We start from the raw sequence: 14,177 nt of genomic DNA, 5'->3' as shown, positions 1-14,177 counted from the left end.
TCAAGAAAAGAGCTTATGCATCTTCAGAACTTCATGAGAGCTGTGTTGCTTTCCTCTCTGACCATCTACAGGAGGGAAAGCTAGGATGTGGTATTTAAAAGAAGCAAAAGCTGTCAGGGGAGGCAAATAGTGAGCAAGACCCTTTAGAGTGTCTTAAGACTTCCTTGCTGCAGCCCTTTCAATTGATTAGGGCATTTTAGCTCCCTGACTCTGCTATGCTTCTGCCACAGTGCTTCAGTACATGTCTGGGGAAAGCTGGGGGAGCACCCCTATGCCTTCTTCACCTTCGGGCAAAGGCATGGGAGGCCCATGTCAGCCTTTGTGATTGCAAAATTGGATGTTACAGTCCTTAAATCTGAAGAACTAGCCAGGCAGGCTCAGGCTGCCCTGTTACTCATGGGCTTTTTTCATTGTGGGGGGATGGGAGCAGTGGTGGTGGTTTGGACCAAGCAAAGACTGTGACCTGTGGGAGGAGGGAGCCTAATCTGAAAGGTGATAAGAGCTTTCTGAGTTTGTGGGATTAGTGAAGGGGGATGGGAGGCTTTTCAAAACCAGCGTTTTGACGGCAATGTCCTTCCTGGGATGCATCCTGTTGCACCTGGCAGTCTTCAGTGCACATGGAGACTCCTTGTGTCAGGCTCTGTTCAGGGGAATCAAGGAAGGAGCAAAGTCTGCTCTGAGCAGCCACAGTGAGACTAGATATCAAATGGAGAGAAACAGTAAGGAGGGGAGATTCATTAAACCTAGTTATAAGGAGAAAAATAGCATCCAAAATGCCTAACGAAGCTCATTTTTGCAGAACAGTATCCCACTCTATGAGCTGTCTTAATTTGTGTCTAGTGAGGTCCTGCAGCTCTCTAGCAGCAGATGTGTATGTAATAGGTCTCAAACCACAATGGCATAGCTTATCTTCCTTTTTATTTCCCTCATTGTAATATTTTGCTGTTTTAAACACCTGGGATGTTAGGGTATAGCAATGAATGCCAATGCACCAGAGCTCTTGGGCTCTGTTAATTCCATTATTGTCATTAAAAGCATAGCTTTTTCTTGTCCTTTTCACTTTTCTTGTTTGGGAAGGAGGAAAGCAAGTAAATACAGAACTGATGGTTTTAAGTCACTGTTGCCAGATGACATTTGATGGGAATGCAGACTTGCCAGTATGTAGATAGTAAATAGTTCTTTGATTTAATAAGGGTAGGTTAAGTACAGAGCACAACCTAAAGTAGTGAGGGAAAATAGGAATGCTTCCAAAACGGGTGTGAGGGAAGAAAAATTGCTCTTTAGATTTCCCTCCTCTGTATGCCCAGCTTGCTCTAAGAAATAGTACTTTGCTACCTGTAGCCTTCTGAAAGTTGTGAGCATGTCTGGGGGTAACTTGGTTTAGAGTTGGTACTACGTGTTTTTCAAGATTGGCCGACTCTGGGTTTATAATGCTGAGCAGATGTCATAAAACCCAGTGATGAGCCCCAGCGTTTCTGGAAACTGCAGCCTGGAGAATGTCACGGAAAGCAGTGCTTGAGAGGAAGAGGCTGGCATCAGCAATGCAGCCACCCTTCAGGACTCCTCTGAGTGCCAGGACCCTCCTGTGAGAAAATAAACTGAAACCCCTTTAAGTATAAATCACACCTTACGTGAAAGAGGGTGGGTGCAACTGGCCAGGCACTGGAGAGGGGCAATACATGCTGGATTATAACGCAAGGCTATAACGAAATTCGGATGAGCACTTTTTGTGGGCATTGTAGTAGTAAATCATGTTATGTAAAATCCACTAAGCTTGAATTAGAAAGCTCTCTTGAAGAGAGCGTGTTGGTGGTCTGGCACGCTTCTGTGGTGGGGGAGAAAAGTATCAAGGCAAACTGTGTTCAAAAAAGCTGGGTAGAAACACAATACCTAGAGTATGTGCTGCCTCCAGCATGTACAAAGAAGAGTATTTGGAATTTGGTACTTGCTTCTTGTAACTTTGGAGTAAAGAACAAGTATGAGGAAAAAAGAACAGAAAGAAAAATGGATAAATATTGACTGTGTAAAGCAGTATCCTTTATCTACATATTTGCAGATGGTGTAGTGGTTTAAAGAGAACTTAAATCTGATCCTGTTTAAGCTATTGTACTAAAAAAAGAAATTTATTTTTTATGCTAATAGTTTGTTTGCAAGAAATTTATTTTTTATGCTAATAGTTTGTTTTTGTTTTATATATGAGGCAGGTAAAAGGAGAACTGTGAATAGAGGAAAAGTAAATAGTAAAAGCAGTGGCTTTATACACTGGACCGTATTCACATACCAAACAACTAAAGGAAAAAGGAATGTCCCTGTCTTCTTTCCTCAGTTTCTTTTGGTTACTACAGCAACATCAGGTAATTACTGGGTTAGGTGAAATTCAGACGGTGGTTGTTTTTTTTTTTTTTTTAAGTTGCCACTGACCCCTTACAGATGTGATACCTTCAGCCTCTACCTTACTGCATTTACCTTAGATGTAGTGAAGAGTCTCTAAACCAACCAAAAATCCCACTCAATTCTCTTTAATTTTTCTTTTTGTAGTTTTGGGGACCATACTAAAATTTTACTAGCCTATCCTGGCACTTGCTGTTGTCAAAGTAAAGATCAAATGCATAGTGAGATGTAACGTAAGATACTGTTCAGCCTGTAAATGGAAGGCTTTGCCCTTCTTTTTACAAGATTTGCAGTTTCCTTTGGCCAGGGATTTCCTGTGGGGCACAGCAAACCCTGCTGCAGAGGAAGCTTGCTGCTTTCATTGACTCTTTGTTTCTGAAAAACTAGTGGTCAGTGACACCCATGTCCGGAGAATTTGAGTCCTTTGCTTGCTAAAGGAAAAGCCTTCCTCTGCTACGCCAATACAAGTGCAATAAGGAGATTTCTTTTTTTTTTTTAATTTTTTCTTCAATCTACACAAAGGCTCAGTCAACTCAACTTTTTATATTATTACATCTGTACACCCCCCCTTGCTATGTTGCTTCCCAAGGCAAGAAATACAGTCTTGGTGCCTTTCCTGCTAACAAGGAAAACATCTCTCTCCTGCCCTTGTCAGATGAGTTTGTGTACTGTTGGAGTTCTGGACATAGTGCCGCAGGTGCACTTGGCTCCATCTGTGGATCCATGGCTGCAAATTGGCAGCTGCTCCTTCTCCTTGTCTCTAAGGAGAGGTCTAGCATGTGAGTGTTGTTGAATCTGCATGAAGTCCTCATGCCTTTGCAGCCATGGCTGTCCCAAGGGCAGCACAGTGAATGGGGCAAGTGTCCTGGGTTTAGCCCATGTCTCCAATACATCCTGCTTTGCTTTACCAGGCTCAGTTCTAACTCATTTACCACTGTTGTGGGTAGTCTATTGCTTATAAATCTCTGACAATCATTCCGACCCTTTAGGCTGTCAGTGATTTTGTGAAAGTAAAGAGCAGTCCATGAAGATGAAGAGAAGATTTGTGCTCCCTAGTACAGCATCCAGCTGAAGCCAAACATTCAGTATTAGGTCTGCTTGTGCCTTTACCTAGGCCAGTGGCAAATGACTTAATTGGTCATTATGCAGGGCTTTCAGCATGTAAGGCTTATGTGGCATCTCAGGATCTTTCCAATTGTTTCATATATGATGTTTAGGCTTTTGCAGTAATCATATCTGCATATCTGTTGTTGTTGGGTTTTGTGTGGGGTTTTTTTTTTCCTCTTTTTTTTTTTTTTCTTTCTTAATTCTTGGAAGTTCTCTTCATATGCACAAAGGCTAGTGACCTGTTTTCGGACTAGGATGATTCTGGCCTCTGTGGTTTACACTGAGACTTTGGCCTATTTCTCACTGTATTGCTTCTTATTGACGAGAATGTGTTTTGTAGTGTTCCTTTTAACCTAATCTGCTGGTCTAATTTATATCGATATATTTAGCATGTATACACATTTGTGCCTCTTCATTACAGCTAACAAATGTCAATAAAAGCTTAGTTTTAGAAAGAAAAATAAAAAAGAGGGGGAAGGTTTCTATAAACAGTGCTGTAGTCTTTGTGATGGATTGGGTGTAACCGTGGAGAGTGGCAGAGGTGAAACAGGCTGTCTGTTAAACAGGAAATGAGTGATTAACATTTTTTTGTCCTACTGATCATAATTATCCCTACCAGCTGAAAAAAAAAAAACTCCCCTAAGTCTGTCTTTACTATAGTCGCAGAACAGAACGTTAAAGCTATTAGTCATTTTAGCGTTGTATGGATGAACTGCTACTTTACTACTCTACATTTTCATTTATTTATTTAAATATGCTTTGCCTGTAAAGGTGGTTCATATTTTCCTTGCAATAATCTGCTTGTGCTCTGTGTTTAAGGACAGCTTTGCCTCAAACTGTTGCCACTGCTGTAGTGCCTCTGTCTCTTGGACAGCTGCATTCCGGCTTGCTGTGTGAATAACTGTGAGAGAGCTCACCTGCCTTTTACGAGGCAGCAGCTGTCCTCAGGGCTTATTGCACTACAGGTGATTGTAATGGTTTGAATCCCTTTGCTGAGCACACATAAGCAATGGTGCATGGTGCTAATCCTGACCTCACTGTCTTACAGTGGTGACATTGGCGTATCTGCAGGTGTTCTCTCCCTTACCTTTCTTGAACAAAAAAAGATGTATTTTTCTTGTACACCTGTTGGCCTATGTTCTGTGGCACTGTTTTAAAGTACATTCACTATATCCCTTACCTCTGATGGTTTATTAATTGAATTGTTCATCTCTATTTTCTATGATAGCACCTGGGACTGATGTCAGGGCACCCAAGTTCCGCATGTGTTCTCCCGCTTTACTGATTTTTGTGCTACTGAGATAATTGCAGCACAGGCTGTTTGCAAAGGTCAGAAGTCTGAGAACTCTTAAAGAGGGGAGGAGGAGACACCCCAGTTATAAGGGCATCCTGACTTTGAAATGTTCCTCTTCAGTGAGGCCTCAGTGTTGGTGTCCTGTGTCACTAGTGAAAGACTTCATCATCATAAGCTAGATCTGTATATATATGCATAGATATATGCACACATATAGATGTTCCATATTTGTAGAAAACAGAAATGTTTACTTACCAATAACAGAACCATCCTATTTGTCAAACACTTGCTTTCCACCTGTTGGAATACAAAGGCTACAGCATCAGTTTTGTAAAGGTGATACTAGGATTTGTCTAAACTATCAAATACATAGTTATCCTTGCTATCTTTGAATTGTTTTCATCTGGCATTTATTTCTTCCATTGTTTTCTGTGCTGCCCAATGTTTGTATGATCCTAATGGCTGTTTGGTGTCCTTTTTTTTTTTTTAATGTTGGTGGCTTTTTTTTTTGTTGTTGTTGTTTGTTTTAGTAACATTTTGCTGCTTTTTGTTGCCTTCCTATCACCCCTGAAAACCAAGGGATTTTATATAAACCTGTTGGTTGCCTTGGATTTCCTGATGATTTTACCAGAGAGGGAGGAAGTTCCACTTGAAAAATCCTTTTTTAAAGATCTCAAAATTTTCATATGCATCTTCGTCTGTTGTTTTTCCTAATCAGTGTCACTTAGTTTACTTGGCTTTAAAATGCTAGCAAATGTTTATATACTTGATGTAAGCTGTGTTGATATTATATCATGCCTGTATTGTGGTTAGGGAAATAAATGTAGTTACAAAATGGATTATTGGCACTGTTGCAGGTGATCTTTGACATGAGTGTGGCTCTGTCTCTCTCTTGGAGGTACACAAAACATGTGGGTGAACATAAGAAGTTTGGTTGGGCTTATCACATGTGGAACAGTATCCAGGTGTGTGCTTGCTCTGTGTAATTCTTATACTGTGCTTTACCTTGTTTATGGTGTTTATACTCATTCTTTCAAATGCCCACGTAGGGAAAGTAGGCAGGTGTTATCATCTTATTAGAAGTGTCCAAACTGCTATGGTGGAAAAGTATGTCAAAGGAGTTTACCTAGAATGAAGGGGATGGTGTCTGGGGATAGCAATTGGGGATTACTGAAAAACATGTCAGTAGAGTTGCCAGTTCTGACATGTAAGTATGCAGAGCCAAATCCTTTAAACATCGGTGTCTGGAGCTGTGCATGTGTTTTTTACATACTATGCTCTGGAGGAGAAAGCTCCAGTGGTTGTGAAATCCTATCCAGCCCCTGGTGCCACATGTTGCATTAAGATGCAACCTGGAGGATGGCCAAACCTCTTTGGTGTCCAAAGTTTTTCAGTCTAATACAGCTATAAGAAGGAAGCATAGAAGAATATAAATCTGTGAAATCAACTGCAGGATGTACAGGACTTAATGAATGCCACTGACATGTAGACACAGAAGACGCCCTTCTGTGCAGGAGAGATGTATAGCCATATAGTGATAACATTCATGAATGGAAGAAGGGATGCATTACTGACATCTGATGGAACAGTCTATGGAATTATCCCTATATTTGGAGATGGTCTTTCATGGGTGGTGATCTGGGAAAGACTCTAACTGTGCCACCACCCATAATGAAAAGCAGAAAGAAACAGTGCAAGGGCCCTTCTAGTAAGACTGAAGTGTTTCTGCACTTTTTGCAGGGGACAATTCTTAGCCATGTAACACTGCAGGACAAAAATCAAGTCAAACAAAAGCACCCCCTCAAGAACAAAGGACTCAAAAATGCATGACCTGTTTGGGAGGAAATCCTGCCCTTCCAGCTTCATGCAGCTGCAGGTGGCAAATTGCCACCATCTTCTAAATACAACTGTTTGACCTGAGGCATAGTGACATGCTTTTTGTCCATGCTCTTGTCTGGCAACATGGAAGGTTTCTGAGCTGTAATCAAAGAATTCTGCAGTTGGTGGCAAAGATAGCCATTTCATTAGCATTTGAAGTCTTTGACACTGCAAGCAGCCAGACGTGCAGCTGTGTTGCACACTGTGCTATCTTGAACCCTTTAGAGAGAGAAATGCAGCTAAGGGTGTTTATGAACTAATGTGCTATCTGTTGACCAATTGCTTTTGAGTGTTTCACACTAGCTCTTAGGCAAACCCAAGCTCTGTATGCAGCATCTGCATCTGAACTTTTTGTAGCTTATAGGGATTAGGTAAGACAAACAGGATTGTCTTACACCAGACTGTTGTACTAAAGGAAATTCTGATGCTTCTGGGATTATCAATGTTGTCTTTCCTCCTTAGCCTCCTGATCCTGCTCTTGCAAATTTGACAGGATGGTTTGATACCACAGCAAAGTGGATGCAGGCAGTATAACTATTCCAAGCAGACCTGCCTGTTTCTCCAGGCATGGTCTAGCTTAACCTTGGATAGATGCTACATGGTGCCGTTTACCATTGGTTAGCCCCTGTGGCTGCTGTTCATCTGTTAATACTGAAGAAACCTTGAGCATCTGTGCTGGTGAACTTCCTGTCCTTTGTATACTTTCTGAGGAGTTTTTTTACGACTTCTTTTTTAGACTAATGCTTGCCATTGGGGCTCCATGAGGAGGGTGAGTGGAATATCTGGACCTGCTGTAGAGTCACCATGTTTCTGTTGCAACAGGCTCCAACTATCAGTTAAAATAAATGAGAATCTCCTCCCTTCTTCTCTTTCTCTCTCTCTTTTTTTTTTTTTTTTTTTTTTAATTGTGATTGTCTTAGGGCATCACAGCAGAACCAGCCTTGAGTGTTTATTCCTTCAAAGTTGATCTCCAGCTTCCAAATCCATTTATCCATTTCAGATATTCCCTGGAGAGATCTGACAACTACAGTCACTCTGCAACCGTTTCAGCTGATGGCAGTGCAAGCTGACTAGCAACATGTGTAGACTTTCTGCCTGAATGAGGTCTAAAAAGCAGTGAACTGCTGAGACACCTTCTGAATGAAAAATGGATGCACAGTCATTAGGCTGTTAATTTTAATATAAATGCTTGGGCTGTTTACTATGGAAGCAATCCTGCTCTTATGGCTTCCTACTTTGTTATGTCGTCTGCCTCCAGAAGCCAGTTCCTTTTGTTTTTGTTACCAGTTACTAATGAATCTACTTTTGGAGGTGCCATGGCGTGCTTTATTGCTCTATGTCCTGGTTTGGAAGAGGGGTTAATAGCATCTCTCATCCCTTTAGTGCCTGACCCACCCCTAACCCTTGACACAATACCATCAGCATATGCACCTGGATAGCAAATCCACTTGTTGTTCTAAAATGTATCAACTGTTGCCTGGGTTCCTTAGGCAGCTGTCGCAGCACTGTGGCTGAATTGGTGTTGCCTGTGCCCGAGTGTGAGTGCATGCAGGTGGGAGAAAACATGGGCAATTGTAGGTGCTTTTACAAAGTATGGGATTTGCAGCTCCCTGGATACTCACAGATCCAGTTAGATCCTTAGAGGGGTTTGCAAAAGCGTTAAACAGGAACTCTGCAACAGGAGCTCTGCTTCCCTCTCCTTCATATATTGTAACAGTTGGGACAGAGGAAAGGCAGCCTGAGTGACTGTTGTGGTCTTGCTTCAGTAAATACAGGCCTACAATGTTGTCAAATTTAACAAAGCAATTGTGTTTTTGAGCGTTTCTCTTTAGGAAAACAATTTACTGGAAGATAATTAAATGCCTCATCTTTAATTATAATGGAGATATATTATTTTTTGCAGCAATTAATCCACTTAAGTTGCAGATTTCAGCATGAATATCCCAGGTTTAAATGCAGTATTAGGTATCAGCAGAGCTACTTGCACCCAGGGATTAAATGGTTGAGACATTTATTTCTTTAATTATTTTAAAACATAAAGCAGTTTGAGTTACAGAATCACAGAATTAGCCAGGTTGGAAAAGACCTTTGAGATCATCTAGTCCAACCTATCACCCAACACCATCTAATCAACTAAACCATGGCACTAAGTGCCTCCTCCAGTCTTATTTTAAAACACTCCAGGGACTGTGACTCCACCACCTCCCTGGGCAGCCCATTCCAATGGCCAATCCCTCTTTCTGTGAAGAATTTCTTCCTAACATCCAGCCTAAACCTCCCCTGGCACAGCTTGAGACTGTGTCCTCTTGTTCTGTCACTGGTTGCCTGGGAGAAGAGACCAACCCCCACCTGACTACGACCACCCTTCAGGTAGTTGCAGAGAGCAATAAGGTCTCCCCTGAGCCTCCTCTTCTTCAGGCTAATTTTTTTTGTTGCATAAAAGAGCAGCAAGCAGGACGCTTTTGCAGCAGTGCGATTCGTCCGCAGGAAATGTTGGAAGTTGAGCTGACTTATGACTGTGTATATTCAAAGGAATAGTGTTCTTGGCTTCACCAGTGTTATTAGCTGGTAGGTGCTCATCACGTCGTTTTTAGCAGATACTGGTTTTGCGTATTGTGGATTTTAAATCAACAAGTATGTGGATAAGCAAATCCACAGTTCCATGTCCATACGCTGAATGAAGTGTGGTGTGAAGTTGGTTTGCAGACCTAACAGGAGTGGAGGCTCTCTGCTCTCTGCACTTCACACGAAAGGCAAAAACTCAGTCCCAGGAGACACCCCACAGGTGGCAGCAGCCCTGCTGTGGTCCTGACACGGTTTTGATAACATTCCAGCGCAGATGCTGTCAAGCAATCTGGGATGCATCGCCGCTGTGCAGAAACTCGCCTTAAAATGCGATGGCTTGCTTTTCACGTCATTCAGACCAGGTTTTGGGAGGCTTTGCTTCCACGTCCCACTCAAAGCCACAGCTGAAGGCATCTCACAGCGTGCTGGGGCCGGTGGTGCAGCGGAGTGCCTGGGCCGCTGACAGCTGCACTGCACCTCCAGCTGCCAAGATCCACCCCTGAAACTATACTTTTTTTATCAGGTCATGTTTGCATCTGGCAAAGATTTGTAGACACAACATCATTAACAGCAGTGCATATTTTCACAAGATTTACCTCTTCAACACTTTTTCCAAGTTAGTAAATCATAGCTTCTTTAATGTCCTGCTGGCTGTGTGAAAAACAGGAATTTATGTAACAAGCTCTGGGCCGCAAACCTTTTCCTGTTAGGAAAATTTTTTTTTTTTTTCATTGCTGGCAGAGTTAGGAGACAGCTCTGTTACTCAAAGAGCGACCTCAGATGTCCTCAATACAATAATACCAGATTATAACATTTTTGATGACTAAGGAATAGCAGTGATTTCTTAAATATTTAACACTTCTGTTTCAGAGAAGAGGAGACTGAGCCTTAGCATGGTATTTTCTCTGCCTGATGTTTTGTGTGTTTGATATGTCTATTGTGATAGTAAACACTAAGCCTGAGCCAACTGGGTATGTTTACAAAATACAGTAAAAAAAAAAAATGAACTGGCGCAGGAGGTTTTTTAATCAACAGACGTGCAGAGCAACTTTCTTGCGACATTTCTAGAGCTGGATTTGTGTCAGATAGGGATTCAGCTGTGGCCCTTGAGTGAAAACAACATGCTGTGCCAGGCTGACCTCACAAGGCTTCCTGGTCAGTCTTTGGGGCTGTGGGCAAGTTCAAAGATGGGTTTTTGGGCTTATCCTCCTGATGTGTTAGCTACACCTGGTGTAAAAATAAAATTTCAAGGCCTTCACTAATGTCCTGTAGCTAGATGGATGATGAGATTTTGATTGCAGGGTTACCTGCAGTGAAGAGATAGAGTCCTGTGTTAATTAATTAGTATGAGAAGGGCTTCCTTTCAAAATTGGATAAGGAAACACTCAAAAACTGTTGCTAGTGTTTGTTTAACTGGGATAATTTGTTAAAGATGGTTCTTTGGCAGGGAAAGAGAGGTTGGAAAGGCTTCTGAGGCTAGGCATACAGTTTGAGTCCTTGCTGTGCTGGTTGAACAATGAGCTGCCATGAGGCCATGTTCTGCTGTCACAGAATCATAGAATGGTAAGGCTTGGAAGGGACCTCTGGAAGTCATCTGGTCCAACTGCCCTGCTAGCATAGGTACGTCTAGATCAGATTGCACAGGAATGCATCCAGGTGGGGTTTGAAAGTCTTCAGAGAAAGAGACTCCACAGCCTCTCTTGGCAGCCTGTTCCAGTGCTTCATCACCCCCAAAGTAAAGAATTTTAAGTTCAAGTGAAGCTGTTTAAGTTGGGTGAAGCTGCACTCCTGTGGGGATAGTCTAAAGACATTGCTGCCTGTTAGACATTGCATGCCTTAGAGCTGCTGCCTTCATCTGCTAAAGGTCTCCTTTTTTGATCCCAGGATTGCTGTTGAGCTCTGCAGGTGGCCAGGCCTGCATGGGCTGGTTTGCGTTCTGTGGTCCACAACATGGTCATGGCTGTTGCTGGGAATTTGAGCCTGTTGTCTCAGTTTTGAGCCATGCCCTGTGAGATGATTGTTTTCACCTGGCATGTCTCCTTACAGTCTCAGCTGCTTTTCTTCAGTCAGCTGGATGTATAGGCAACAGGGAAAGATATGCATCTTTGGGAAGGCAGAAGTACATGGGAGGAAAGGTAGAGTAGAGAGGGTGAAAGAAGAAATTTATGGAGATGCTGCTGTCCCAGGCATCACTCTGTGTTGGGAAATACAGCAAAGGCAGCTGTATGCTTATTTATAAAAAATAGAACTTAATCCTCAGCTGGTTTTCTACATATGTTTTCTCACATAGCACAAGTAATATAAATCTCACTAGTGCTCAGTGGCTGTACTCACAGGCAGGCATGTTTGCAAGATTTAGGGATGTGCAAGATGATAACCTGTTTTAAGAACAGAATCTAGCATTCCTGAACTTTGGAAAAAATAATTAAAATCCCAAACATATCCCTAAAGTACAATCAGGTTCAACTCTTTAGAGTGAAACTGATGAGAAGATCTTCAGCCTTATTCTTGTTCTTGGTCTTCTAATACGTTTTGTCTCCTTTACGAGAAATTTGTGTTTCAGAACAGCTCCTTTGATATTTTATTTAAATTTTTTATGATGCCAGATGTGATCAGGGCACATGACAGACAAATTAACATGACAACTCTTAGCAAGCTTGTTTCAGCCAGTTCTCAGTGGTGAGCTGATAAAAGATGTTTCTAGACTGGCAGGCTTTCCCATCTCATGATTACCCTTATGTTTTCAAACAAAGTGAGAGTATGTTTGCAAAGACAAATGTTAATACACCACAAAAGATGTGTGTTTCCTTCATTCCTTACACCTTATTTTGTTTTTCAGAATTCAATCCGTCACAACCTGTCTCTGCACAGCAAGTTCATCAGAGTGCAGAATGAGGGAACAGGGAAGAGTTCCTGGTGGATGCTCAATCCTGAAGGAGGAAAAAGTGGCAAATCTCCCAGGAGGCGAGCAGCATCCATGGATAACAACAGCAAATTTGCCAAAAGCAGAGGCAGAGCCGCCAAGAAAAAAGCATCCCTTCAGTCTGGTCAAGAGGGAAATGGTGACAGCCCTGGATCACAGTTCTCGAAGTGGCCTGCAAGTCCCAGCTCTCACAGTAATGACGACTTTGATAACTGGAGTACATTTCGACCTAGAACTAGCTCTAATGCTAGTACAATTAGTGGAAGACTTTCTCCTATTTTGCCAGAGCAAGATGATCTTGGTGAAGGGGACGTGCACTCCATGGTATACCCGTCGTCAGCCAGCAAAATGACTTCTACTCTACCCAGCCTTTCAGAGATGAGTAATTCTGAGAACATGGAAAATCTTTTGGATAACCTTAATCTCTTATCACCTAATACATCAATGACTGTGTCAACCCAGTCTTCATCTGCTACCCTGATGCAACAGACACCAGGTTACTCGTTTGCTTCCTCGACTACAAGTATAGGTTCCCCAAATCCAGACTACAGGAAATTTACGTATGCTCAAGCTAGCATGAACTCTTTGCCCCAGATTCCTATGCAGACTCTTCAAGACAGTAAATCAAGCTATGGATCGATGAACCAATATAACTGCCCTGCGGGACTGCTGAAGGAGTTACTGACTTCCGATTCTCCACCGCACAGTGATATCTTGGCATCAGTAGACACTGGTGTTTCCCAGGCTGGTGGCAGGGCACTGGGCCAAAGTGTGCTGATGGTTGCTAACTCGGTGATGCCAACTTACGGTAGTCAACCGCCTCACAACAAAATGATGAACCCTAATACCCGCCCTCACCAAGGACATAGCCAGCCAACACCTGCGGTTAATGGTCGTGCCTTGTCACACACAGTGAACACCATGTCACACACATCAGGTCTAAACCGCTTGTCGACAGTGAAGACTTCGTTACAAGTGCCTATGAGTCACCCAATGCAGATGAATGCTATGAACCCATATGCCCCTGTTAACAGCTGCAATGGCTATGGAAGGGTGGGAATTGTTTCCCTCCACCAGGAGAAGCTTCCTAGTGACTTAGATGACATGTTAATTGAACGGTTGGACTGTGACATGGAGTCGATTATCCGTAATGACCTTATGGATGGAGAAACATTAGATTTTAACTTTGACAGTGTATTGCCTAACCAAAGTTTTCAGCACAGCGTAAAGACAACCACACACAGTTGGGTGTCAGGCTAGGATGTAGTAGGAGGTAAGCTGTGCTTTTTATAATAAATCTGAGAAACTACTAAAAGGAAAAGACGTGACACAATGCTCAAAATTTGGCTGGTCATCTATGTGGGCATGTGAAGTGCTTCTATTACAGTCAGTCACTTTCTCCAGTCCTTTCTTAATTTGAAAATCAGGTTTGCACCAGGCGTTAGCATCGCTGTGTACCAACTTTTGTTACTTCATATGGATCACTAATGTTTTGCTGTTAAGATTTAAAAAAACAAAAACAAAACCAAACTTGCTGGTAACTAACAGTTAATGAATATTTTTGTCCTTATTAAAGATATTTTAAAGTTAGTTTGAGCTTATTTTAATAGATTTAGTCTTTTGGCATGAATGTTAATTTGTTCTTTTTGTTGTTTCTTTTTTTTTTCCCCTTTTCTTCCTAGGCTACAGTTAAATTCTCCAGACTTGTCTGACAGCAGGAACTGAGAAAAGCAGTACAAAGATGTCCTTCGCCTTCCTTTTTAATTTTCTTGACAGAGCTGTGCGCGTGCACTAGCTTTCTTTGGGGTCTTTTTTGTGTTTTGTTTTGTTTCTTTTTTTTTCCCTTTTTCTTTTTTCTTCCTTTCGTCGGAGTTGGCAGCAGACAGAGTATTTTCCTGTACAGGATGTTTGCCCAAGGTTTGCAGGTTATGTGCTGCTGTAGATAAGAACTGTGCCATTGGAAGTTTCATTACTCTGAAGTGCCAAATTCACTACACCATATAATCACAGCAAAAGACT

The 14,177-nt window shown here is 42.1% G+C and overlaps 1 protein-coding gene across 1 annotated transcript in view; it reads left to right on the top strand.

The window, feature by feature from the left end:
* FOXO1 (forkhead box O1) overlaps nucleotides 1-13,852 on the top strand; it is a 62,599-nt gene extending 48,747 nt beyond the window's left edge. The window contains exons 2-3 of the mRNA XM_054382358.1: nucleotides 12,075-13,431; nucleotides 13,841-13,852. Of these exons, the coding sequence (XP_054238333.1) occupies nucleotides 12,075-13,418 (1,344 nt within the window). The 3' untranslated portion in view covers nucleotides 13,419-13,431; nucleotides 13,841-13,852. The remainder of the gene's footprint in view (nucleotides 1-12,074; nucleotides 13,432-13,840) is intronic.
* Nucleotides 13,853-14,177: the final 325 nt, after the last annotated feature.

Source organism: Indicator indicator, chromosome 1, assembly GCF_027791375.1.
Source record: "Indicator indicator isolate 239-I01 chromosome 1, UM_Iind_1.1, whole genome shotgun sequence".
Lineage (NCBI taxonomy): Eukaryota > Metazoa > Chordata > Aves > Piciformes > Indicatoridae > Indicator > Indicator indicator.
Note: the sequence above shows the minus strand (reverse complement) of the source record. Positions and strands in the feature narration are given on the sequence as shown.